Source organism: Terrapene carolina, unplaced genomic scaffold, assembly GCF_002925995.2.
Source record: "Terrapene carolina triunguis isolate 2854851 unplaced genomic scaffold, T_m_triunguis-2.0 Scaffold89, whole genome shotgun sequence".
Classification (NCBI taxonomy): Eukaryota; Metazoa; Chordata; order Testudines; family Emydidae; genus Terrapene; species Terrapene triunguis.
The window spans coordinates 22,154,537-22,181,074 of NW_020664440.1; the positions used below are offsets into that span (position 1 = coordinate 22,154,537).

Consider the following 26,538-nt stretch of genomic DNA (forward strand, 5'->3'; position numbering starts at 1 on the left):
AGGTGTTTGCCATGGTGTCCTGGCTACCTCAGGCAGGATGAATACCTGTACCACTCTGCTTCCTACATTTTAAAGACCTAACATAGCACTGATTAGTGTAATGGATACTACCTGTTTAGTTTCCTCTTCCTTAACTCCGTCCATCCTTTGCCTCACATGGAGGCACCAAAGAACATTTGTACTGTATTGTTCCATCTGCCGCACACATTCAGTGGTAGTCCTTTTTCCTCTCTGCTGTTTAACACTTGCTCACCCACGATTTTGTGCATCATAGCCACTCACCTAGAACTTAAAATTTACCAGAAGATTCATAGTCAGATGGCTTAAACACTCTTTGCCACCACTGAAGATACAGGTGGGAAGCAATTGCCTTCCCTCTTTCTGTTGGCTGGCAAGGGGAGGAGGTAAGGGTTCAAATTGCTCTGGTTCTAACTCTTGTATGAGTCTCTACTAGTAATACCCAAGGCTATCTTTTCCACACTCTGCAGAAGGGAAAACACTGTTCCACTTCCAACCTCAGAGCTTCCTAGCTATTGTCATGAATGTCTCTGCTACTCTGCCCTCCATTTTTGGGCTGTTCTTGGCAGTATTTTCAGTTTCTCTGTGCTTCCACTGTTTGGAGTGGAAAACTGGTAACCTTGCAGCTTGGCAATGCTACAAGCAACAATCACTGAGACTCTCTTCAGACATTAAGACAACAGCAATGCATTACTTACACAGGTCCCAATTGAAAGCTTAGACTTGGCAGGAGCTGATGGCTTTCTCAGGAGAGTGCTTATTCCTTGCCCTGAAAATGAACTTTTCAAGCCCCCTTCATGCTCTAGGACCAAGGCTCTCAACCTTTCCAGACTACTGTACCTCTTTCAGGAGTCTGTCTTGCATACCCCAAGTTTCACCTCACTTAAAAACTAGTTGCTTACAAAAATACAAAAGTTACAGCACACTATTAATGAGAAATTGCTTTCTCATTTTATCATAGAATCAACTTGAATATAAATATTGTACTTGCTGTGTGTGTGTGTGTGAGTAGTATAAACAAGTCATTGTCTCAGGAAATTTTAGTTTGCACTGACTTCACTAATGCTTTAAGTAGCCTGTTGTAAAACTAGGCAAATACCTAGATGAGTTGATGTACCATCTGGAAGACCTCTGCTTACCCCCAAGTGTATGCATACCTCTGGGTAAGTACCACTGTTCTGGGAAACAGACTCCTCACAGTAGTACAAGGCAGACTCATCAAACATCAGTGTGCACTACACCCATTAGACAGAGTACTGTAAAGGTAACAGATACAGATGTTTTGGGGAACTGGCCTGTCATCTTGATAATCAATCCAGTTGATTATCAAATAACTTAGCCTCAAACTTTCACTTAACATTCTTATGTGAGCATCTCTAGGGCATCCTTTTCTCTTGATGTAGAGATGCGTGTTTAAACAGCTGTTCCTGTCCCCAGGGACAGGAAACAAAAGGGCACAATCACAATGGTATCATCTCATGCTGCCTTTTGACAATTGCAGAGGAATTTCTAATAAATTGCACTTTACATAAGCACTTATATTTTCTCTACCATTACACCATTCTGTAGTATACTGAGTGGAGTTGGGGGAACACAACTTCCTAGGTAACTTCTGACTCTTCTTGGGAACTATCCAACAGTTTTAGCTATGAAGCTTATCTGAAATCAGAACTAGTAAAGACACCGCTCTGCTCCTTGCCTGGCTAGCAGATTTGAGCTATGGGGTTTTCTATCTTGAGAATGTAGATATCTGAATTATGCACATTTCAGTATGGCTTTTAGATTTAGCCTCCAAGGCTGCTGGATCAACCTGTGCACTTGGGAGGGAGAACTTCCTAAGTCATGAATACAGCAAAGGACTCTTTCTTGTTTAGAGACTACCTAGTTCCCCTAGCAATGATTAAGCCAGCAGAAAGGAATGCTGCTGACTCGTTTAGTGACTGACAGGAGTTTTCAGATGGTCTCCAAGAATGGCTAGCTGGAGCCAGTAGTGCAAGAAATGTGAATATGCTCTCCTACAAGATAGTAACACTATCAGAGCTGAATAACTCTTGTTAGAACAAAGTCTAATTCCACACTAGGAGGGTCTACACACTTGGTATAAAACAAAATTGGTATTTCAGCTCAACATTTCTAGTCTGATAGTTGTCAAAAGTTATCTAGACTGGGCAATTGGACTACTATTTATCCAATGTAAATCTCCTCTTTGGGCCTGCATAGCTATTCTGATAACTAACTTGCTTATCCAGGCCAGCACAGTCTTCTTGGAGAACAAGACTTGCAAACAAAGGAAGCTGCTTTAGAATAGCAATTAATAGTTCTTCCACTTCTACTATAAATGCAAAAGAATAAATTGACACATCTGATGTCAGGAATCCTAACATTCAAAAAACCAGTAGGAGAACACTTCAACCTCTCTGGCCATTCAGTAACAGATTTAAAGGTGGCAATTTTGCAATAGAAAAGCTTCAAAAACAGACTCCAAAGAGAAACTGCTGAACTCTAATTGATATGCAAATTAGATACTATCAATTTAGGCTTAAATAGCGACTGGGAATGGCTGAGCCATTACACACATTGAATCTATTTCCCCCATGTTAAGTATCCTCACAGCTTCTTGTCAAACTGTCTTAAATCGGCTATCTTGATTATCACTAAAGCTTTTTTCTCCTGCTGATAACAGTTCATCTTAATTAGTCTCTTAGAGTTGTTTGGGCAACTCCCACCTTTTCATGGGGTGTGTGTATGGGTGTGTGTTAGATAGTGAGGAGATCTATATGTTCCATTCTATGCATCCAATGAAGTGGGCTGTAACCCCCAAAAGTTTATGCTCCAATTTGTTAGTCTCTAAGGTGCCACAAGTACTCCTGTTCTTTTTATAAACATACAGCAAACTGTCTTGTATGCTCTAGTTCTCTAAAGTAATAGGTTCCAGGAACCCAATACCACTGACTTGTTTGTGATTATGTAAGCTTGGTAAAACTTAAACCAGTTCAGATTAGGTGTAACAGGTTTACTTCAGTAAAGGGACTCGCCTGGCATGCTCTCCTGGCCTGCTTGTAGTGATGGCAGTAATGCACTGATCCAACACCAAACCTGGCCAGAAAGGCTTCAGTGCAGAGGTCACTGACTAAATCTCCACTCAGATGGGTTCCGTATGGCTTAGCTATAGCTTTTAAAGCTGTCAGTTCATGTTTATGAATAAGGGACCCAGCTGTTCATGCACAAGCAGCAATGAGTACAGTCTTCAAAGAATGGACACTGGCTTAATGTCCTGGTCAGACTGTAGTAGGACTGTCCATGCACAGGGTGCTCAGTAAATAAGACACAGTTCTTAAAAAGATGAGGCACATCTTAATTTCTTTCAAGAAAGAGGGATTTGTCAGCTGCAGAACTCAGTGTTCCAGATCTCTACACTCACTGTTCCATAGAGCTTGCTACCTTCCTGGGAACCAGAGCCATAATGCTCAACAGTTACTTCAGACTGGCGTCAATGGAAACAGAATATGCAACTAAACTTGGTACCCTATTTGGTCTATAGAATTCTAGATGGGTCAGTCCCTTAAAATGCCATAATTTCAGTTTGGCAGTTGATATTAAAACACTCTTTGATGCATCAGAACTTCACATTGCCACTTTGAGCAGTACAGCCAGCCTGTACCAATGACTGGTACTTAATTTCTAAGGGTGAGGTGTCCACCTAACAATTCACATGTTGTCTAAAGCGATTCATAACCTCTTAATTTCCCTCTTAATCTTCAGTATCAGAACTGCAGGGCTCCCAATGGAGCAGTAAGTCAAGTCGCTCTACAGCCAGAGTATACGTAACTTTCTAAGTTACTGGGAGCTCCACAAACACCACTTCCATTTACTTGACACAATACATCTGAAGTGACAAACACTGCCTCTAAATGCCAGGAAGAAGTGTATTGGCAGTGGTACTGAACTCTTTCCGGTAGGAGTAAAACAGAAACTGTAGTAACTTGTTTACATGTAGAATTTACTTTCAGTTTTTTTTGACAACTGTCTTTACTTTTTCCTAGAGAAGTGACTCCTCCAGTAATTGAGGGCTCACCAGTAAGACTAATCTCCATAAAGATTCATGATGTATAAAGTAAAGTGGTTTTATAAACAAGTTAATTTGTCTAAACTGTGCCATACAGTTAATTCTCTGCAAGCTGCTACTTCAGGGTACTGTATCACCCTTCTGAGGTGAAGAAGGTAGGGTGGACTGTAAGGCCTGGTCTACACTACGGGATTAATTCGGCTTTAGCAGCGTTAATTCGAATTAACCCTTCACCCGTCCACACAACAGAGCCATTTAGTTCAAATTAAAGGGCGCTTTAAATCGATTTCTGTACTCCACCTCGACGGAGTAGCGCCAAAATCGATTTTGTTAATTCGAATTAGGGTTAGTGTGGCCGCCACCACCGAATTAATGTGGTTAAAAACCGAATTAATGTGCTTAGTGTGGCCGCGCACAATCGAATTTATACAACCTGTTTCCCAAATTCGAATTATCTAAATTCGGATTAATCCCGTAGTGTAGACATACCCTAAGGCTTGGAAAATCAATTTAAAAAAAAAAATCATAGTAGTAGCATGAGTGAAAGCTCAGATTTCACATGGCTGCCAACTGCTGCAGTTTTTCCAACACAGGGAGGTAGAAGCCAGCATCCCAGCTTCCACCTTCTGGCTGTGGCTGCTTGAGGGGGCACAGCAGCTAGTGAGCTGGTCCTATCCTTGAGGTGGAGCAATGCTGTTTATTCTCACAGCTCTCCCTTGGGGAAGGGATCAAGGCCTGGCTCACTCCATGTTCATCTCCAGCCCAGGCTGCTGCTGTTTGTCAAGCCAGCAGGGGGAGTGGGATGGGAATGGTGCCCCACAGCAGCACCCATCAGACCCAAAGGAGGCACCACAGGAGCTGAGACTGAGCTCCATTGTTACTAGTCAGCACAGTAGCAAGCGCCACTACCATTTGTAACCTGAGTAGGTGTTATGGGGGTCCTTGCCCCTGTGATGGGATCAAAGTGGGGGGATGGATCCTGGTGGGGAAGTCTTAGCTCCTTGTCAGCTGTTGTGGCGGTGTCTTCCCGGGTGTGACCAGGGGTGGGGCAGCAACTCCTAACAGTCAGATTGTCAGGGCTGCTGGACAGTACTGCGTGGTGAGATGTCCCCTGGCCTGCTGTCCCTTTCTCCCCCAGGATTGGATTGGCCAACTACATGACTGGCCCACTTCTCTTCTCCCCCTTCCCACCCCTGCCCACAAGTAGCTGGGGCCTCAGTGGGGAGGTGGAATCGGTGATGCCTACTTTAGTCTCCTTGCTGTTGGGGAAAATGACAGTATTGGGGCTAACAATTTTCTTGCAGTCCATGAAATTTACTCACGGGCTTGATTATAAGGCATAAAAGTCTGTGTTTACATTGACACCACTCAGCAGTGCTATGAGAGTAAACCTCTGTATACCCTTCTCTTGCTAAGAGTATTAAGCAGTTGACTGTGCTGGTCAATGGCAAATGGTATCAGTGAATGCTCTTCAAACTCTTCTTCCAAATAAAACTCTAAAAATCACTCCTGACATTCCTATCAGTTGTCAGGAGTGAGTCCAAATCTCAGGTCCATCCCACTTCTGTCTGTCTCTAATGAATTATATACCATGACTGTTTCCTACACTGAACTGTGTGATTACTTAAGATAGGATCAGAATCTGCTGTGACACTAGAATGATTGATTAATTCAATGCAAGCAGTTAACCCCCACAGAGTCTCCTTGCCCTGAAAAGGGGGTAGTTGGATGGGGGAAAGGAGCTCTGTAAAACTGGATGAAACATGAAGATGAGTAACTTTTAAAATTTAGCTTAATATACTAGTGCATTCAACTGCAAAATACTTCTTTTCTCTCTAGAAAACAGATTGAGAAATGTGTAGGCCTCAGCAGAATGCTAAACTGGTGAATTATGGGGCACCCTCTGGCTTTGTGGGACCAATAAACATGTGATTGTTCTGCAGCAGTCACTTTTTTTATAAACACAAAGCAGTACTGAATCTACTTTAACTGGTTTAAGTGTTCCTAAAGGGTTTTACAATGGTTTAACCCAGACTTATTTATATTGTGCTAGTGCCTATGGGTCCTAGATGAGGGCTGGTGCTCCTTTGTACTAGGCCCTACTAAGTCTATAATCTAAGACAAGATAACAGATGGATGTAGACCAATAGGGAGCACAAGGAAACTATGGTATGTAGATAAGCTCAAAATGGCAACAGAGTATGCCCCCATCTGTGCTGAGAGCAACATTAAAAATGCCATTAAGGGCCCTAAGCTAAATCTAGTATAATCCCATCTATGCTGGCCAACCACATGCTTTAGAAAGCAGTGGAGCTAGAGTAGTATCTAAACCTGGGTCCTCAAACTTCTTCTAGCCTAGTGAAGAAGACCTCAGAAGCAGAAATTCTATCAATTGTTCAGCTCCAGTCAGTTACTCCAAGTACACTATTGTGTCTTCAAAACCTCCTGATGCCACAGCTGACTGTCCTAAGAAGCTTACCATGGGGGAAGTTCCTTTCAGAAAATTGAGACCCGTAGCACCATTTTTGCTAAAACTTTTAAACATTTAAAATGAAATTGAGACACTCCTTGCATGCAAGGATTTTGGTTTTAATTGCATTGGGGTCTCATGGGGGGGGAGGGGATGGTTTTTTTTTTTGCAGAGCAGTCGGGAACCACTTTTTCTAGCCTTAGCATAGAGTGCCATTACTCAGTGCCCCTGCACATACCATAGGGATCTAGACTCCAGTTGAAAACACGTCTGACAAACCCTTATAGAAATGGTACTAGTAAAGCTCCCCATCCTGGTTCCCTTGCTATTGCATGTATCCTCTAACCTTACTCTAGAACACCTAATACTTCCCTCTTAGCATGACTTACCTAGAAATAGAACTCTAATCTGTACTGTCTGTGTCCTCACAAGGAGACTTGGCAGGGACAAGCAGCCCACCTCTAACTGGTGTCATTAGGCTACACTAGTTAAGCTCAGCACTACCAAGTGAGTCAGTTTGGGCCAACATGTCCAGAAGAAGCCAAACTGGACAGCCTTAAAATGTAGTGGGGGCTGTAGTTCAGTCTACAGTAACAAACAATCTGCCCACCTCTATGCCATAAACTTGGTATAAATGGTGTGAGGCAATCAAAGCAGCATAAACCAATGAGCAACCACTAATTAGTAACTTGGTGAGCCAAGTACTAATTGTACTCTAAAGCTCCAGAAGTCTCTGGTTGCATTTAAAACTGTCAGGCATACAGGATGGATTCCCTCTAACATGTTTTAGCTAGGAGAGCCACAGGATTTCTGAGCTGTTTCAATGCCATGTTAACTGCCTCACTTTTTGTGATAACTATGTGCAGTCACTTCCTCATCTGAGTGATGGAAACTCATCTCTTTCCTTTTAGTTTGAAAAATGACTTCTAGGAAGAAAGTGTTACTGAAAGTCATCATCCTTGGAGACTCTGGGTAAGTGGAGCCTTTATTAACTTAATGTAAATAACTTGTGTCCAGCTGAAGTGTCCCATAATGTGGCTTGCAAATGCTTGTGTTCTGCCCTAGGTAGGCCCAGTGAAGTATTGGAGTGAGATGGATATTTGAGTTGTGGAAAGCAGCTGCCTACTATGCTGCCTTTATGGCTTTAAGGACACTTGATTGCCCCTTGTTCCCAGTGTTTGCCCCCAATTCAGTATTTAGAAGTACTGGCAATCTACAGTATTGCCAAAGCTGCTATGGTAACTCAACTTGGTAAAAATAATAATCTTCTAAATCTCCCAGGAATAAGACTTCAGATCTCATAAAGCTTTTACCTTCTCATTGGAGAATGGGGTCCTAAAACAACTAATACGAAATATACTGTGCTAGCCACTCACTTGGTTTGTCTTAAATGTTGTGATCTGGGAGTACTGAACAATACACTTCAGTGATACCTTGAGCAAAGGTGTAAAACTTCAGGTTCCTGTTAATCAGTGAAGCAGACACTTGCTTTTTGTTCCTGGATTTACTGCACAAACAGTAGTTTGACCCTGAATCTCATCAGATAAACAAATCTGTCCCACCACCACATCCAGCAAGCTGCTGAACAGAGAACACTTGGCAGCCTTGAGGGATTGGATATAACCTGGTATCTCTAGGAGAATCTCCACTCCCTAGGCTACTTCACTAAACAAGTATGTTAAGGTCTGATGTTACCACTGGACATGAAGGAGTTGCTTGGCTACTGTAGCAATATCATTGAAACTGCCTTATTCCTAGTGTTAGATTCCATTAGCTGTTTTCACTACCTGGGGCAAGGGTCACTTCATAACCTGAAGCAACTTGAGATGAGCAGTATAGCTAATTTCTATGGGAAGCCAGTCCCTGCCCCTTGTCTGAAGGCCTAAAATCATGTTTGGGGGGAGGGGGTCTCCTTTGCACTGGGTACTACCTCAACATCCTTTCTGAAGACTAGAATCTTCTAAAGCAGCGTCTTCAAACTGGCACACACTTCTGGGCCGGGGGAGAGGTGCAACAAGCCTATGGTGGGGGAGGGGTGGCATGGGGCTGTCTGGGCCAGGGCAGCAGAGTGCACAGGAGTCCCTAGTGGTCAGGGATGGGGGAGAGCTGCCCTGCTCCAATTGCAGTCTGCTAAACTCCACTCCCTGCACACACTCCCTGCTGCTGCCCTAGCCCAGACACCTGACTGGCCACAGCTCTGAATATTTCCCTCCAGAGCTTGGCCCTTTGCCAGGGGAGAGAGGGCAAAGAGCCCTGGTCTGCACCAAGTAGTTCTTTGGGGATGGGCGCCAGCCAAGCCCTGCTGCTGCTCTAGGCATGAGCTACCCACTCCCCCAGTGGGTTTTTCTGTCCCTGGGGAAGCCTTCCCTGTGAAGGGAAGGGATGGTGTGGCAAAAGTTTAGGAACGTCTGTCCTAAAGCAACACTTCCAAAAGTGCTTGCAATTATTCCCTTTCCTGGTCAGAACCAAATGGGCTGGTTGAGCTTACACAGCCCCCAAAACGAACTGTATTATGCAGCCTGAACATCTCTCTAGCTCAAGGAGCTTCATAGTCACTTCTCCTGTCTAGGATAATGCAAGTGTCTTCAAATGCCTGATCACAGTGAGCTGGACATTTAGGTCAGCACACTTCAGAGTGAAAGTCTTGGTGCCTCCATGATATTAAATAAAGCCAAAACACTTGGACTGAATCTGCCATGCATATCAAAATGCTGTCTGCAGAAACTACTTCTTGATTAGTCTTGGCTCATTATTTTTTTTTTCCCCCCTTTCTTCCTACAGGGTGGGGAAGACATCACTCATGAACCAGTATGTGAACAAGAAATTCAGTAACCAATACAAAGCAACAATAGGAGCAGACTTCCTGACAAAGGAGGTGATGGTGGATGATAGATTAGTCACAATGCAGGTAAGGGTAGTGACTGGGCTGCTAGCTCCTCATCTCTTGTTTACTTGCCTATTTTTAAGAGGCTTTCACAGCTCCAGTGTAGAGTGCTGAGGATTGTGCAGAAGTACACATTCATGCCAAAGGTAAGCAGCTGAGGTCAGCATTTCTGTGCTCAACTTCATAGTAACGCAATTCTCTGCATGTTGGCTCAGGATTGGATTAACTGCAGGTGACCCATAGCCATAATGATTCTACAAATATCTATGCTGGCTCCTTGGATCTCTTGCATTTCTTAGCTACTCTTCTCCATTTGGCCATCCATTTCTAATCACCTCAGATATTAAATGCAGCTCCTCAGAGTTCCATTTAAGGGAAGGAAGGAGAAGCGTTTCTCAAGGGGCAAGAAGTAGAGATCAGAGGAAGGCCTCAAGGTGAAGCCATCACATGGTGGGGAGTTCTGAAGGCTGGCTGTAACCAGTCAAAACAGGCGGCCTTTTAGTCACCAAGCAAAGTACAAGGGTGTCATAAGGAAGACTGTATCCTGGGCTAAGATCAAAGAACTTTAGTTCAGATACAGTCCCAACTTTCTTAACTGGATAAGTCAAGGATACTTCCCATTTATCAACTGAATAAATCTTCCTCACATGGGAGGGAGGAGAAGGCAGAGTACTTTGAGCCAGGCACCCATGAAAGGCCCTTTACAGGAATTGCCCCTTTCTCTAGCAGACTGTACATAAGTCTAACCTTCTTCTGCTTGTAAGACCCTGTATTCAGTGGCCTAGACAGTAAGTTGGAGACTTGTTTACTAACAGTTCCAGCCAAAATAGCTTCCCATCCTATGTGGAGGAGCAGTGTAAACAGAACTCTCTATGCAGCCTAATAACACCAGTGCTTAGTTGTTTTGGGTGTTCTAACACTACTTTATTTGTGTATGGGACACTTATAGAGCTGTTGGGGTAGTATTCCCACCAAGTCCCAGGCTGGAACGCTATTGGACTTGATTCCTTAAACACGCTAATACAAGGATGCCCCAAGGATACAATGGCATGTCTAGACTTTTAATGTATGCATACCCTTAATGTTCTAGGTTAGAACACTACTGCCGTTAGAGTGGCCAACCATGACCTGTTTGGCTTGGAGATTGCTCTTTTTTTTTTTTTTTTTTTTCTTCATAACTTTTCCAGTTCTCTCTTCCCTCCCTCCTTAACAGAATCTCTGTACCCCTCCTTCACTACTGCACAGCCAAGGCTTCCTCAGCAGCAGAGCTTGGGCTGAAGGTGGAGCTGGGGATTGAGGAGGAGCTGGGGCTACAGGGGGAGTGGAGCAGGATTGGGGGCAGAATGGGGCTAGAAGTGTGGTGCTCCCTCCCTGCCTCCAATGGGACAGGGCTAGGGGAGGAGCAAGGCTAGGGGCAAAGCAGGACTAGAAGCCTGGCACTCCCTCCCCACACCCTGTGGAGGCTGTCCCAGGCCCTGCTCCCTGCCTCCCAAACAAGGCCTACCCCCACAGTTTGTGGATCACTGCCCTAGGCCCCTGGCAGGAGGTGGAGGCTAAGAGGAAGTGTGCAGTAGATTCAAACCAATCAGAGTGATGGCTGGACTATCTTCTAGAATAGAACACAACTGGCTTAACTCTTCCCATACCAAATGGCAATATTCCTGATGAGTGGGTAACAGAACTGCCAGGTCACTAGTCCAGTCTCTAGTACTGGTAACTAAACTGGATCCTCTGTAGGAAGATTCAATAAATCCCCCATTGAAAGGTTATGAAATAGGCAGCTGAGGGAAGCCCTTCCCCAGCATCGTCCACTAATGGTTGGCTTACCCTCTGAAGCATGAAGACTTGTATCCCTCAACTTCTTATTCTGATGCTCTCATTAGCCAAAGTCAGTCTTCTCAAATCCTAATCTCTTCTTCAAATATAAAAATCTATAGACGGGACATATCTACTGGAAACTCTCGTGTTCCATTGAAGTATTTCAGGGGGTAGCCCTCTAGTATGGATGCTCTGCTGTGGACAACCTGTCCACCCAACTTCAAATGGGCTAAAACACAACTGCCATCATACTTGACTTTTCCCAACTTTGCTGCAGACTTTGCTCTCTGTTCCTTAAACAGGAGTGAGACCAGGCAGGGAAGAGACTTCCCAAGACTCACTTTAACAGAACCTGCTGTTGAACTTCCAGCTTGCAATTAAACTCAAACCAGCTGCGGGCAGGAATTCTAAATAAGAACTTCTAGCTGTCTTGTGGAAACAAGAAATGGATTGAGTCTGACTGGAAATCACTCTGGGAGCAGGGGAAGGAATTGCATGGTAGAATATTAGTGCATAGAATTCCTGACCAAGTCACATTGGCTTGTAGGGAAACAACTAACTTGTAGAGTTGTCTTAGCTTGTTTCTGCTGGTTGCTTGGCTATTGGTGGGGTTGAGGTACCTGGTGAAACTTGTACAAGAGAGACATGAACATACGAAAGCACTACTGAATTCTCAAATCTAACAACAAATTTGTCTGAAAAGGTCAAGGGGAAACTTACCTTCCAAATATGACTCAATGTTGCTCAGATCTAGACTCCCTGTGGCTGCCTACTCCTGTACCTCTTGTAACAGTGCAATACACTTCAGGATTTGATAGCTGAGAGATTATACATAAGTTGGTTTTCAAAAGCAAAGTATCACTTATTTTAAAAACCTCTTTTTGGAGCAGTTTATCAAGATTGAGACAGGATTCTGAAATTTGATACAATTCTGAAACTACAGTAGTCTTGCCTCATACAAGGAGCCAGAGGCCTTTAGAAAAGGCCCTTTTTGCTCAGCTTATAGTGACTTCTTGGATGCTATATATGTGCAGGAGATGTAAGGAAAAGTTCCTAATTTCTCTCAACACTGCCATGAGGCTGGTTGAGGACTGCAGAATTCCAAGGAGCATTCAATGAGCAAACATGCTAGATCCCTCCATTTGAACAATGGCACTAGAGCTGCCCCAAGACCCACATCTGGGCTAGTAAGTAACCTCTACTAACTTGTCCCTCTGCTTTTTCTGTAGATATGGGATACAGCAGGACAGGAACGGTTTCAGTCTCTGGGTGTGGCCTTCTACAGAGGAGCAGACTGCTGCGTGCTGGTATTCGATGTGACGGCTCCTAATACATTTAAAACCCTAGACAGCTGGAGGGACGAGTTTCTCATTCAGGCCAGTCCAAGAGATCCTGAGAACTTCCCTTTTGTTGTATTGGGAAACAAGATTGACCTAGAAAACAGACAAGTAAGTCACAGCCGTTCTTTAAAGCTACTGAATTGGAGAGCTTGTCAGGACAATTCTAAGCAGCAGCTTAGTCTTGCCCAAAGCATCAGGGCAGCTTATAAAGAGTCACAGCTAACACTGTTTAACCTGGGTCCTTGGGAAGAGCGCTACCCATCTGGCCTCTACAGAGGCATACATTCCCTTGGAGAGAAGGGGAATAATATATTAGAGGAAATATGAGGCAGTGGTTCAGGATGTGCAGCACAGATGCTAGTTCAGTCTTATTTTAGCTGCTCCAAGCCATCTAAAAGACTCTTACTCCATGCAGTTCCTGGTCACCTCTGACTTGGAGAAAATGTTGCTGGTCTGTCTTGCATGCTGTGTGGAGGAGAGGGGTGTCCATTGTGACAGTAGGGTTTGCAACATACATAAAGGGGAGGCTTCCTCTCAGGAATCGGGGCAGGAGGGGATGGGTGAACATCCTTCAGAATACCCTCAAGCAAAGGTTTAATCTCTGCCCTAAAATCTCAGCCATTCTCAAACGACCGACTGGGTTTGCTAAAGCAGTGTTCTCGCATGTTGCCCGTGCAGTGAAAGTTAGAAAGTACATTGTAACATCCAGCAATATACCTGACCCTTTGTATCCCCCAAGGGCTAGGGAGAGTTTGACCATGCAGGTGACTCCACAGTTCTTGGGGAACTGATACCAAAATGCTAGGCAGTGGAGTTAATCTAGCTGCTTTCTAGACAAAGTATCTAACACTTACTACAGCTGTAGCAAAATCTTACTGCAATTAGGATTTAAACCATACCATGTTGGCCTTCTACCTAAGGCAGCAGCTTTGGCTGATCAAACTGGATGCTAGCTTTCTGTCCATAGGTGTTTTTTCTTAATTTAAAAAAATCTCCACTTGGCAACCAACACTGGCACTGAGTGCCCTTTGCATAGATGAAGGTGGTGATTTCTTCCCTGTTCCTCATACAGGTTACCACAAAACGAGCACAGGCCTGGTGCTACAGCAAAAATAACATCCCTTACTTCGAAACCAGTGCCAAGGAGGCCATTAATGTGGAACAAGCTTTCCAGACGATTGCACGAAATGCACTTAAACAGGTATGATATGAAGAAATATCTAGTGCCCTCTAGTGGCTGTCCAGTCACAATTCTGCATGTAGAATCTAAGCAATTGATGTTGCATTTAAGCTAATGCCACTAGCAAGAGACATGCTGAATTTGCCTTCCCTGCATCAGTATCTGCCCCTTCCCAAAGATGGTGTCAAGTGCTAACTTGGCACACTCCAAGTCTGGAAGACACCAAAGATAGCATTCCCTACTCCCTCTTCAGGCAATCCTCTTCCCAGCAGAAAGCTGTTGGGGAAGGAGGCTATCTGTAACACTCCACATTACCCCCTTCCCTTCAATGGTGTGGACGTAGCTGAGAATAAGGAGTAAAATCTATAACTGGTGACTCTCTTCTCTCTTCTTAGGAAACGGAGGTGGAGCTTTACAACGAATTCCCTGAACCCATCAAACTAGACAAGAATGACCGAGCAAAGGCCACTGCAGAGTCCTGCAGCTGCTGAGATGGAGATGGAGGGGTTGAGCACAGTCCTTCACAAACAGATCACACTTAGGCCTTCAAACACAAAGCCCCTCTTCTGTGTAAAAACAAACAAAATAAACTCCCATCTCCAGCTGCCAAAATCCTCCCCATCTACCGTGAGCAACTGTAAGCCCATTCCTCTACACAGAACTCCTCCATGTCCCTACATCCTACCACATCACTTTATGGTAACAGGCCTTTCTCTTAGTTTAAAATGGAAATTCTTATGTATGTTTGGAACGTAAGCTAATTTCAGGTGTCCAATGGAAAGAAACTGTTTACAGGTAATCTGTGTAACAAGTGACATACATTTTTAACTGTCTTGTGTTCCCCTGTGAAGGCTGCAACTGGAAAGGCTGATTACCCATAGTTCATTGCAAGCTCAGCACTCAGTCCAATTAGGTTGAGTTTTGTATGTATCTCTGTTAATGCTTGTTACTTTTAACTAATCAGATCTTTTTACAGTATCCATGTATTATGTAATGCTTCTTTAGGAAAAATCTTATAGTACATGTTAATATATGCAACCAATTAAAAATGTATAAATTAGTGTAAAATTCTTGAATTACATGTTTAAGTACTGAAACACAGATTCACTAGAAAGTGAGGAGGACGCTGAAATGCAGTGTGCTAGCAATGAAGTCCAGATAGAGGCAGTATTCTGTACAGTAGAAGCAAGAATTATGTAAACCTTTTTATTGACTTTGAGAGCTGAAAAAAAAACTTCATCTCCTGGAAAATCTGTCTGGCTTCCTTGTAGTTAAATTTTCAGAAGATGATATGCATACTGGATTATTGGATTCAAAAAAATTAAATGCAACTATCAAATGCTCACCTTGTTTGTTCACCTTCCCTGCCCACTTAACTTTTTTTTTAATGTTCTGTAAAGAATGCAAAAAGGAGTCTGAGGTGTTCCAGTCACTCCCACCTTTTGTGGAAGGAGCTCATCTTTCCCTCTTCTGGGTTGAGGTAGTCATAAATCTTTCCTCCCTTCTGGCTGACCACTAATTGGGAATTTTTGGTATGGAAAAATTGTCCCCTCCCTTTCCTCCTCTCTTCCCTAGTCCTTGTTCTTGCATTTGTAGCTTGCTTCAATGGAACACTTCTACCTGTTTTCCAGAGGTCTACATTCTAGTACGTAGGCTGAGCGGTTCTGTAAAGAGACAAACATGATGCCAATAAACTTAACGAGAACAAACTTCTTGGTGGTTTTCCTCCCTGTTTGATTATCTTCCCTATTACTAAACTGTCCCCCACCGTCTGTAATGGGAACTCTTGGAACTTAAATTAAAGTGAGCCCTTCCTAAATGAAGGGACTTGTCTACCATGCTTTATATTAGATTTTTCTCTATAGAAAACAGCAGTGATCTCTGTAGCTTTAAACTTTTGAATAATGGAAATGAGCAAGCCTTTTAACTGCTTGATAAAACTCCTAGAAACAGTTTGAGTGGAGCTGTCTTCTAGAGACTCCAGTAGATGATGGAACAGGTTATGGGGAAGCTAGGGCTCTAATTGCATCATCTGCTGTACAGCAAGTGGACAGTCAGCTTCATTGTACCCCTGATGTCTGATCCTCTTGGGGAGCCCTAGGCAGTTCCTGGAAGATCATGTTTGCAATAACATAATGCAATTGGCTGATGTGCAATCCCTGCAGGGTAGTGGTGCTCTGCAGAACAAGTGGTGTCTAACTGCTACACCCAGGCACTCTTCTGTCTGCAGGAAGAAGTGGGCACTACACTTCAGTGCTGTGGAATCTCCTTGACACTCCCCTCTCCTGCCATCTTTGCATGGACTGTTAACCACAGTACTAGCCTACTGCTAAAGACAGATACACCAGGGCGGGGGGGGGGGGGGGGGGGGAAGAAGAGGGAAGGGCAACCCAGCTTCAACTGACTTTTCTCTGCCTTAATATCTACAAGGCCTCCAATTCCAACACTAGCTTTTCACACTGACTAAGAACCCACACTAGGGTTAAAGTGAATATTCTAAGCTTTGACAGCCAGTCACGCTACTTAAGCTGCAGAGGCAGGACCATGGCTTAATACAGCAAGCAAATGTAGTGGGGTAGAACTTTTCTGAGGAGGGAAGGATATATATCCCTTTTCCCCTGCTTTACAGATAAAGTCTGGACTGAGTAAAACTCAGTTTGTGTTGTGGGGAGGGAGACCAGTGCCTTGGCACTATCTTAGTTAATCATAAACAGACCAGAGCAGACCCCTGTCTCCTATAGCTATCAGCATTTAAAGCAAAGCTGCTGGCTGGAGCTTACTCCTAGTGTAGGAAGCCTCTTACCTCTACAACCAACTCCTCTCCACAGTGAGGAGAGCATCCTCGTCTCCCCCCCCCCCCCCCCCCCCCCCCCCCCCCCCCTTGAAGACAGGGACTCCTTCAGAACTCTGTCTTCTTCTGTGATGGCTCTATAGTGCTACAGGCCACTCCACAGTTCCTTTTAATCCATTAAAGCAGTACTTAAATCCGTGAGGGCTGTGCTGGTGCAGTGTGTTCTCTCCTGCTGCTCTTTCCCATAGTGGTGTGTGTGTGGCCATTGCAGCACTGTGAGCCCCTTACTTGGTAGAACAATGAGGAGTCCAGTTGCACCTTAGACTAACAGATTTATTTAGGTATAAGCTTTCATGGGTAAAAAAACCACTTCTTCAGATGCATAGAGTGAAAATTACAGATGCAGGTGCAAATATACTGGCACATTTAGGAAGGCAGGTTAACAGCTGCCCCCCTGATACTTTACTTCATAGTGTAGACTGCACTGGCTACATATAAGGGCCATCTGTTCTTTCCCCTACAGCAGGCACCTTTTGTGCTAAAGGCATAACATGGAATGCAAGATGGCTTGCAGAGCCTTCAGGTGGACTTAGACCAAGGTGTCCTGGGCTCAGGATGCAACTTCTTGGTCCATAGCAGAGTCAAAAGGGATAAGAATGAGGCTTGAGACTCTCATCTCAGTACCTTATGGCCTGGCTGATGGCAGTAGCCCAGTGTTCCACAACAAAAACGCATGTTGCAAAGGCTTTAGGCTGGTCTGATGGCTTTCAAAACACAGGCCCTTCCTGGGCAAGAGCTGCTGCTGTTAATAAGTCAAAGTAACTATTAAATAGTCCTTATGTCTGTCTGCCACATTTTCCTTTCTAAAATCCTCTCTAGTCTCAGGCACATTCTGCTGCTAGGCCCATCTCTCCAAATCCCACTTCAAACCATCTCTTAATTTCTTTCCTCTCAGTACCGCCTTTGCTTTAATTTAATGTCTCCTCTTTACACTGCTTTGCATAATCTAGACTCACAGTGGGTGCTAGGTAAATCAGCTCCTGTCTAGGCTAATTAATTTCTCTGCCCCAAAAAAGCAAGACTTTTTGCCCAATGAGTGGGAGTGTAACTTATGTGCTCATAAGTTATGTAGCCCAGCAAATAAAATGTTTTTGAATACTCATGGGGCTGCCGGCTGCCTGCAATACAGGGTTAGAGACTTACCTAGTCCACTGAAATGCAATTGCTGATCAGCAAAGGGAAGGTCACGTGCAGCCGTTCATGCACACCAGTAGCAGAATTGCTGTTGGGCCATGACCTCCAACTCTGGGCTGGGCCTGGAGAAAAGGGCTCCCTTGCTGTTTCAAATTTAAAACAACTCTAGGATGCAAGTGGTAAGGCTGGCTTGGAATGAGTAGCAGCATGTCCTTTCAGTTACTAATAGATTACACTGAAGTTAAAACTACCTCGATCAAGTTATTTTTCAAATAACTCAGGAGCCCCCTTATGTGGGTCTCTCCTTAGTCTCAAATTATATTCTATTGTCTCATTTAAAGGCCAAGGGAATTTCAACCTCCCTGAACCTCATTGTACACTGTGGTTGGTCATAGATTTTAAGTCCAGAAGGCACCAAAGAGAGCTTTCAATAATGCTTCCCTGTTTGATTTATTATCTGTACTGTAACAGCATCTGCCAGCCTCTTAGGATCAGGGTTTCGTTGTGCTAGGTGCTGTACAAATATAGGAAGACTTAATCCCTGTCCTGAGCAGCATGGGAGCAAGCTCATTCAGCCCCTCTCATGCACTTGAATAGTATTTGATATTGCTTCTAGTCTAAAGAAACAAGCCTCTTCTGCAGTTCAGCTAGTGTGGAGAAAAGGGCAGCAATTGGCACACCCAAACCACCACCTGCCTATATTCTGTTTCCTGATGCCTCAGTCCTTAGTAAACCAAGTTCAGGTCTGCACTCAGGACACCTATTTCACCATGTGCAGTTTAACGTTTGATTTAGTACCTTGTTGTTTGGATGGGGATGCACTCTTAAATGTCGGATCATGGGTGGGGGAATTGATCAATAGCCAGACCTCCCAGGTCTGCTTCATTTGTGAGCAACCGGCGCAACAGTGACGTACGTTAGGTGAAGTGAATGATTTCTAGATCTGGAGCAAAAATCTCTACTTTATTTGCCCAATGCTGCTGAGATTTGCTGTTGGCCTTGAGTTAGAAACCAACACCGAAAAGAATCAGACTATGTGGAAAGCTCCAACGTACAACAAATGTATGAGAGAATTTCTAGGGATCATCACCCATGTGTGTCAGCCTAGAAAGAAGGGATGCTTCTGAGTTTGGGGAGGGGGGCGAGTTTGGTTTGAGTACAGGTACACGTAATTAGGTTTTCTGAAGAAGAGGATTGGTGAGGAGGGAAATGATTCTGATCTCAGCTCTAATATGGGAGACAAAGTTACTAACTCTCCATTAAGCTGCTGTCCACACTACGGTTGTCTCTGTGCTAGCCCCAATGTTTTGTAAGAACAGCTGTTGTTAGCAGCCATCTAGCACTGTTTCTGTAGTATAGCTTTGTTATGCTTTAAACCCCATTCAGGACACAAAGGTCAGTGAAGCTGTGCCTGCTAACTGTTACTAAGAGATTTTCAGCTCTAGTGTGAATCCTAAAGTGCCAATCTACAAACAGCTGACAAAATAGGATGTGGAACTGACTAGCAATACAGTTTTAATCCACAAAAACAACAAGGGGTCCGGTGGCACCTTAAATACTAACAGATTTATTTGGGCATAAACTTTTGTGGGTAAAAAACCCACTTCAGATTCTTTCTCCTTGTTGTTTTTGTGGATACAGACTAACACTGCTACCCCCTGATACTTGATACCATGCAAGGCACTGAGTTTTAATCCAGTTTGCCTGGCTGCTGAGGCCAGGGCCTATAAGGGTATGTTTACACTGCAGCTGGAAGTGAGCCTCCCAGCCCATGTCAACAGGCTTGAGCTGGCATACTAATAGCAGTGTGTGGACACTGTAGCTCCAGCAGAGACTTGGGTTAGCCACCTGAGCTTCAACCGATGGGGTCAGGTGGGCCAGCAAACCTGAGCTACTTCCTTCACCACAACGTCCATCCTGCTCTTTCTAGTGTGATAACTCGAGCTGAGCTAGTGCAAGTCTGTGTACCCGGGCTCACTTCCCACTGCAGTGTAGGCCTAGCCTGAGGGTTTGTGTACGCCAGACTTTGTACTATTCACTGCCCATGAGTATGCCAGCTGGAGAATGTGACCAGCTGATGGGTTGAATGGGCTGCATTTGGTCCCTAGCTCTCTGAGCATCCTTTGCTTATAAAAGAGCAACTCTGTAAATCTTACTGTGTTGGCGTTTGCTGCCAGGGCTGCCATTCTTGTGATTTTCACGAAAGTCTTGCAATAGAGTTTTTCTTAAAGCCTTAGGTCCGGAGTGATGCAGTTAATGTGAGAATCTCTTACATTGAAACACCACATGTTTCTAACCCTCGTGGTGGTGAGGGCAAGCCTGGAAATGTGGCTGAAGTGTAGCCCAGTGGCTGGGTGAGCTGGCGATGGCACTATGGGGGTAGGCATTCCTGCCCTTTCAGCACCCTCAGCCCACTGTGGTGAGCATCACACCCGTGGGAGTGCCAGTGTGTTTGCCACACTGGTGTTAAGGGAGGTTTTCAGTAGAGTTAAGCTAGCTCAGTTGAGCTAACTCTATTGGAAAACAAAAACACACAATTTTTTCCCTAGGCCAGACAGGGCTATGGAAGGTGGTCATTAGACTGAGCTGGATAACAGGATCTAGCTCCACACCTTTAAATCTGTGTGTGTGGCTGGACAGTGGTGGTCCTTCACTATCGTATTGTGGTGTCTCCCAAGGTGACTGAACACGCCCTGTCCTAGCCCTCTAAAGACACAAACATTGAGTCAGCTCTGGGGGAGCGAATTGCTGGTTGCTGTAGGGGTGGGAAGTGGGCCTAAGTGCTACTCCTGGGCCCAAGGGGGAACGGGGGGGGGGGGCAGGAATTGCAGCTTGACCCTTTTACTATAAAACTCCACCCCACCCCCCGGGTGAATTCGCTCCCCTAAGGGGATGAGGGCAGGGCTCTGGGCGGCTCTGGAAATAGATGGGTGACCCGATGCCGGATCGTAGTCCTGGCATGGGCCCTGTCTGCCCTTCGCAGCTCCAGAGAAGAGTCTCTCCAGCTTCCCACTGCTCCCTCCCTGAGCCAGCTGGGTCCCGGCGTGGTGGAGGAGCAGGGTGCTCTGGCGCCATGGGGGTAGGCATTCCTGCCCTTTATGCACCCTCAGCCCACTGTGGTGAGCTGACATGTTCCCATTGCTGCTGCTGCCGCTCCCCTCCGTTCTCTGCGCTGAGGCTTCCCAGCTCCCGCACCGCCTCATGCATAGTCATGAGTAAAGTGTCCTACCGCCATGGAGACCGTGACGTCACAATGCCTGGGGCCCCAGGTGGCCAATGCACAACATTCCAGCCTCATCGGTGGTTCCAGTGTCAGCGGAGGGGCATGGGAACCAGGGCCGGCTCTAACCATGGTGCCGCCCCAAGCACGTGCTTGGTCGGCTGGTGCCTGGAGCTGGCCCTGACAGGATGGGCCTGGGCACAGCCACAGGGCTATTCCCCAGCTCAGCACTGAGTGACTGACTCAGAGCAGCTCAGCAACTGGGTATCTGGAGAAGGGAGTTTTTCGGATCTCCCAGGGCGGAAGGGAGACTCCCGCCTGAGACAAATAGCTTTTGCCGGTTATGTTAAGCTGTAAGGAGCACACTAGATGATATTTATACCGGCTCAAAGGGATTTTCAAATGGCTATTTAAGTCTCTTGGCCTCCTGGGAGGTGGGTAGATATCATAGCCCCATTTTCCAGATGGGGAACTTGAGGCACAGAGAAGTTGAGTGACTTGCCCACGCAGAGTTAGTCAGCAGCAGAGCTCAGAAATACACTGAGCAGGCCTGCCTCCCAGGCCCCTGCTCTAACTAGACCATTGCCATCTGATGATGGCTGCACCTCTTCCTCTGGGTGCTACTATTGATACTTTGGGTGGGTGAAGCCCAAGAAATTCACAGTGAACTCAACTCTCAACCTGCATCACAACATCTGTGGTGCAGGGATTGGAAGCTAGTGCTCCTGAACTCCATCACCTGAGTAGCATTAACAGGAAGGGGTCAGCCACCTGGTGAAGTAGCCGGCTCAAAAGAGCCCTTGGCTCTGGGAACCCATTCATAGAGTGCAGGGCTGAGAGAGACTCACATATTTCCATCCTGTGCACCAGGACTGCAGACTTTTCTTGCAGGCAGCATCCCATTGCCCTGTCTGTGGGACTCAAACTCCATGCCTGAGTTCAGTCTGATGGAATCCAGTGTGACTCTTTCAGGCTGGGACTTTGATGTAAACCTTCCAGCCAGTCCCTCCCAATTAGCTTATCTCCTCCATCCTTTTCTTTGGCATGAAGCAGATGCTTGAGCTGCCGCCACACTGATATTGTTTAGGGTACTGTCCCACTAGCCAGCCAATTATTTGTATTCCAGTAGTGCCTAGATGCCCCAGCTGAGATCAGGGCTCTATTGTGTTAGGCACTGCACACACACACATAAATACAATTCCTGTCCCAAAGAGCTATCTCAGCAGACAAGCTGGAAAAAGGAAGGATTATGATTGAGGGAGGGAGGGGGCAACTGAAATATAGAGAAGTTAAGGTCCAGATCTACAAAATGACCTACTTAGGCACCTAGCAAATCACTGGTACAACAATGGGATCCACAAACCCTGAGTTATGCACCTGGGCTCCCTATACAATGAAAGGGAAGAGACAAGCAGCTTAGAAGATGAGCCACACAACCAGCATGCTAGGTGCGGGGGCTGCCTAAATTAGCCACTGGGACATGCTGACAAGACGGGGTGTGTCCTAAACTCTGTCCCTCACAGAGTCTTCTCTTCTGCTCTTCAGTCAAGTCCAGGCTGAGGGAGGTGCCTGTTTTTGCTTGTGAATCACAACCAGAACCATTCTCCTGGCATCAGAGGGCTTCAGTACCTTAGCCATTTGTTGAGAGGCACCTCTCTCATTCATAGGTGCTGGAACTGGGGTGCTGGGGATACTGCTGCACCCGCTGGCTTGAAGTGGTTTCAATCATATATGGGGTTTACAAGTTGACGTGGTTTCTATCATACACAGGGTTTACAGTTTGGTTCAATGGCTCTCAGCCAGGGCCAGCTCCCGGCACCAGCCAACCAAGCACATGCTTGGGGCGGCACCTTGTAAGGGATGGCGGGGGGGGCACTCGGGGTTGTTGGTTTTTTTGGTTTGGCGGGGCGGCACTCGAGGGGGATGGGTTGTTTTTGTTTTGGCGGCATGGCGCGGCGCTGGGGGGGGGGGGGGGTTTGGGGGGGGCGGGCCCCTTTTTTTTTTTGCTTGGAGGCGGCAAAAAAGTTAGAGCCGGCCCTGCTCTCAGCACCCCGACTGTACATATTGTTCCAGCACCCTTGGTCTCGCTCCACACAAAGTGGCAGGGGGAGGAAGATCATCCTTATAACTTTTATCTCAGTGATTAGGGTACTCACATGCGATGTGGGAAACCCTCAGTTCAGATTCCCCTGCTGCCTGACGTGAATGGATCTCCCACCTCTCAGGTGAGTGCACTGGACTATGGAGGGATTCTCATGCTTTCTCTGGCACAATTAATATTTAATTATTCAATTAATTTATTTAATTAGAGTGGAACAACTTCAATTGTAGAGACAGAGGGAGACAAACATCAGACTATTCCATAGCCCAGGGGCTAGGGTACTCACCTGAAATCTGGCATAGCCCCATTCAAATCTCTTCTCATCTGGCAGAGTGGGACTTGAACTGGGGGGGGTCTCTTACAAACTGGGCGAGTGCCCAAACCACTGGTGCACAAGTTATAAGGGAGGTCATTGCCTTGTCTCCCCACACACATGGCTGTGTGGAGTGAGGTGGCCTCTTAGCATGCCCACTGGTGGCTCAGGCCCCACAGGCAAGCTAGGTGTACCTCTGACAATCTTCCCCGGTTTGTGGCCCTAAGGTAGGAGCTAGGTATCCAGATGCCCAGAGGGAGGCAGCAGTGCACATCCCCAGATGCAGCAAGATACATGCCGAGAGACCGTTTACAGTGGAAAGGTAGGTGCCTCTAGGGGTGGGTGTCGGCCATGTGGGGGTTTGTGGAGTGCGGTAGTGTCTAAAATGGGGACTTAGGCACCTATGTCCCTTTGTGGAGCTGGACCTAAGTAACTTGCATTCAGCAGGTCGGTGGCAGAGTCAGGAACTGAACCCAGATCTAAGTCCCAGTCTAAAGCCTTAACTGCAAAACCATCATTCTTCTCTTGAGGCCATTGATCATTTATTATTGTTGATGCAACATGGACAGAGTAAGCGAGGTTCTGCTAATTTCAGTTCTGGCTCCCATCTCAGGTTACTAGTGCCCATACAGAATGGCTGCTTAGCAAAACATAGCAGTACCGGATTGTCCCCTTTTTCTTCTCTGTCCCTACTGCTACTGCCATGAACAGTGGGCAGTGTTAGCAGCGACCAGCCTCTGGCATTTTTACTTCCATGTCCTCTAACCGGCACAGGGTATAGCTAGATAACAGGATGACAAATGCTTTCAGCCAAGCCCTGTGGGCCACAGGTGCCTGGGGCTGGCTCGTCACTTGGATAACCCCATAATTAAGGACAAATCTAAATCTAAATCGACTTGCTAAGATTCCCCATAGTCAAGTCCATTGTTATTGAGAGTCTGTGCTAACTGCTGTTTGGGAGCATTGAAGTGGGAGCTGGATTTACTGACTGATAAAGCATTTCTTTCCCACTTTCTAGCTGGGATCAAAGGGTAGTTGAGGGGCCTGGTGTGGTGTGGCTTGGTAGCTGAGGTCTGGGTGTGTATACAGGATACAGCTGTGCTGCCTTCAGCTGATAATTGTGGTTTTGGCACATGCCCATTTTTAAGTGTCTCCATCTCTGCTGGGCTGTGGTGGAGGAGAGCTTATTAAATGAACAGTTTCACCATACATGAAAGAAATGGATTGACAGCTCAGGAGGTTGAGTCAGCGGTAGCACTAGAATCTGGGAACGGAAATTGCAGTGTCTTGGTACTTCACGACCCATTTTCCTGGTCTCTCTGCAAGAAGTGATCTTCATACATGCAAGGCATAGCGACAGAGATGCTGTTTGCTGTAGAACCCTGGTTTCTGCCACAGTCACAGCTAATGCACCCAATCCTGCAAGATGCAGAACCCATTTACTTCAATGCAGGCAGGACTGGGGGACAGTGACTAATAAGAGCTGAGTGCTTTCACACAGGATGCGTTTGAAAATAGCCATGTCAAATGTCGGAACAATCGGATGTGATCGCCCCCTGGATTGTCAGGCGTTGAAGGTTGGATCCTAGATCATGGGAAATGTCATTTCTCCCAGATTTGCAGTGAGGTCTGAGATTTGCTCTGTGATTGTAATGTAACAACATTCTGACAAGCTATGTTAGTTATTGGAGCTGAGTTATTAGTAATACTTTGCTTTTCTTTAGTGGCCCCCTGCACTAGAAATTGTCAAAGTATGTCAGGGACATGTAGTAATAATATTTAACTCCTACATAGCAGTTTTCAAGAGTAAATCTCCAAGTGCTTTACAACCTTATCCCTATTTTACAGCTAGGGAAACTAAAGCAAAAGGAGGTGAAATGGCTTGACCAAGGTCACCCAACAAACCAGTGGCAGAGGTGTTCTGAATCCCAGCTCCATGTGCTATCCACGCTGCCTCCCTTGTATGTATGACTTCAATCACCAATGAACTATTTTTACTCCCTAGTGTACAAACAGGGAAACTGAGGCATGGAGGGTAAGGATCAGATTTTCAGAGATGGTGAGCACCACAGCTATACGGAGTCAATGGAAGCTGCAGCTTCTTAGATGCAAGTTGAGTACCTAGAAATCAAGGCACTCAAAGGCTGCTTTGAAATGTTGGCCTGTATGTGTTGACCCCGTAATTTTCAGAGGGATATGACTCAGCTAGATAAACTCTGTCAGGGATGGAACTTGATATACAAGAGCTTTATTGATGCTCACCAGTTCCCAGGGCTGCTACCAGGCTTAATTCATTAATGTTTGTAAAGGAAGAGATCCTGCACTGATTGGCTAGAGATGTATTTAGCATTATTAGCCCAGCAACAGATATTTTAGGGACATTTCCCACTAGCTTATTTTTGCCTTTTCTTCCCTGTATTTCTTCAGCCATGTCTGAGAGGGGGGGGCTAAGAAGACCTGGTGCCAAGGGGCACAGGCTGTGAGGTGGCCCTTCTCTAATGCCTCTGCCCAGAGGGCATACACATCTTTGACATAAGGGAGGGGGAGAAAGGGACCTCAGCTCTCACACAGAAACTCACAGGCTGTCTCCCACAAGCTCTGTCAGATTAAGCACAGATTACCCCTAAACTGTTGTGGGATGCAGGGCTCAACAAAACGTTAATTTATCCGGAGACAAGTAAGGAGAGGAGGTAGGGAGGCCAGCAGGGGCTGGGGGCTGGCCTGGCTGCTCTCCTGCTTCACTTTGGGACAATACCATTCTGTGTATGACGGGGCATCATCTGAGACCTAATGCATCATACAGTAGTGTGCTACATTCAGTCACCGAGAGAACAAAGGCAGGACGGCAGCACATACAGCAGACCAAGCCCTGAGATAGCTGAGTCCCTCAGAGAATTAGCATTTGCTATGGAAAGAGAGCGAGGGAAAGTGCAATGGGAACTACGGGAAAGAAGGGTGGGAGTAACGGAAAAGATGGAGGAGGGGGTGTTTCTGTGCACAGAGGGGAGTGGAGCGGAGGTGAGGCAGGTGGTGGGTGGCTGTCCCCCGACAGCAGAGAAGGGAGCAGAGATCGGTGGTGGGGCAGATGAGGAGGGGAGATGTGGGGGGGGGCAGATGGGAATGGTTGTGGGGGGGCAAACATG

General features: G+C 45.9%; 1 protein-coding gene across 1 annotated transcript in view; it reads left to right on the forward strand.

Moving 5' to 3' along the window:
- RAB7A (RAB7A, member RAS oncogene family) overlaps positions 1 to 15,488 on the forward strand; it is a 30,362-nt gene extending 14,874 nt beyond the window's left edge. Inside the window, exons 2-6 of the mRNA XM_026650436.1 lie at positions 7,466 to 7,526; positions 9,336 to 9,462; positions 12,486 to 12,704; positions 13,669 to 13,797; positions 14,172 to 15,488. Of these exons, the coding sequence (XP_026506221.1) occupies positions 7,474 to 7,526; positions 9,336 to 9,462; positions 12,486 to 12,704; positions 13,669 to 13,797; positions 14,172 to 14,267 (624 nt within the window). The 5' untranslated portion in view covers positions 7,466 to 7,473 and the 3' untranslated portion in view covers positions 14,268 to 15,488. The remainder of the gene's footprint in view (positions 1 to 7,465; positions 7,527 to 9,335; positions 9,463 to 12,485; positions 12,705 to 13,668; positions 13,798 to 14,171) is intronic.
- Positions 15,489 to 26,538: the final 11,050 nt, after the last annotated feature.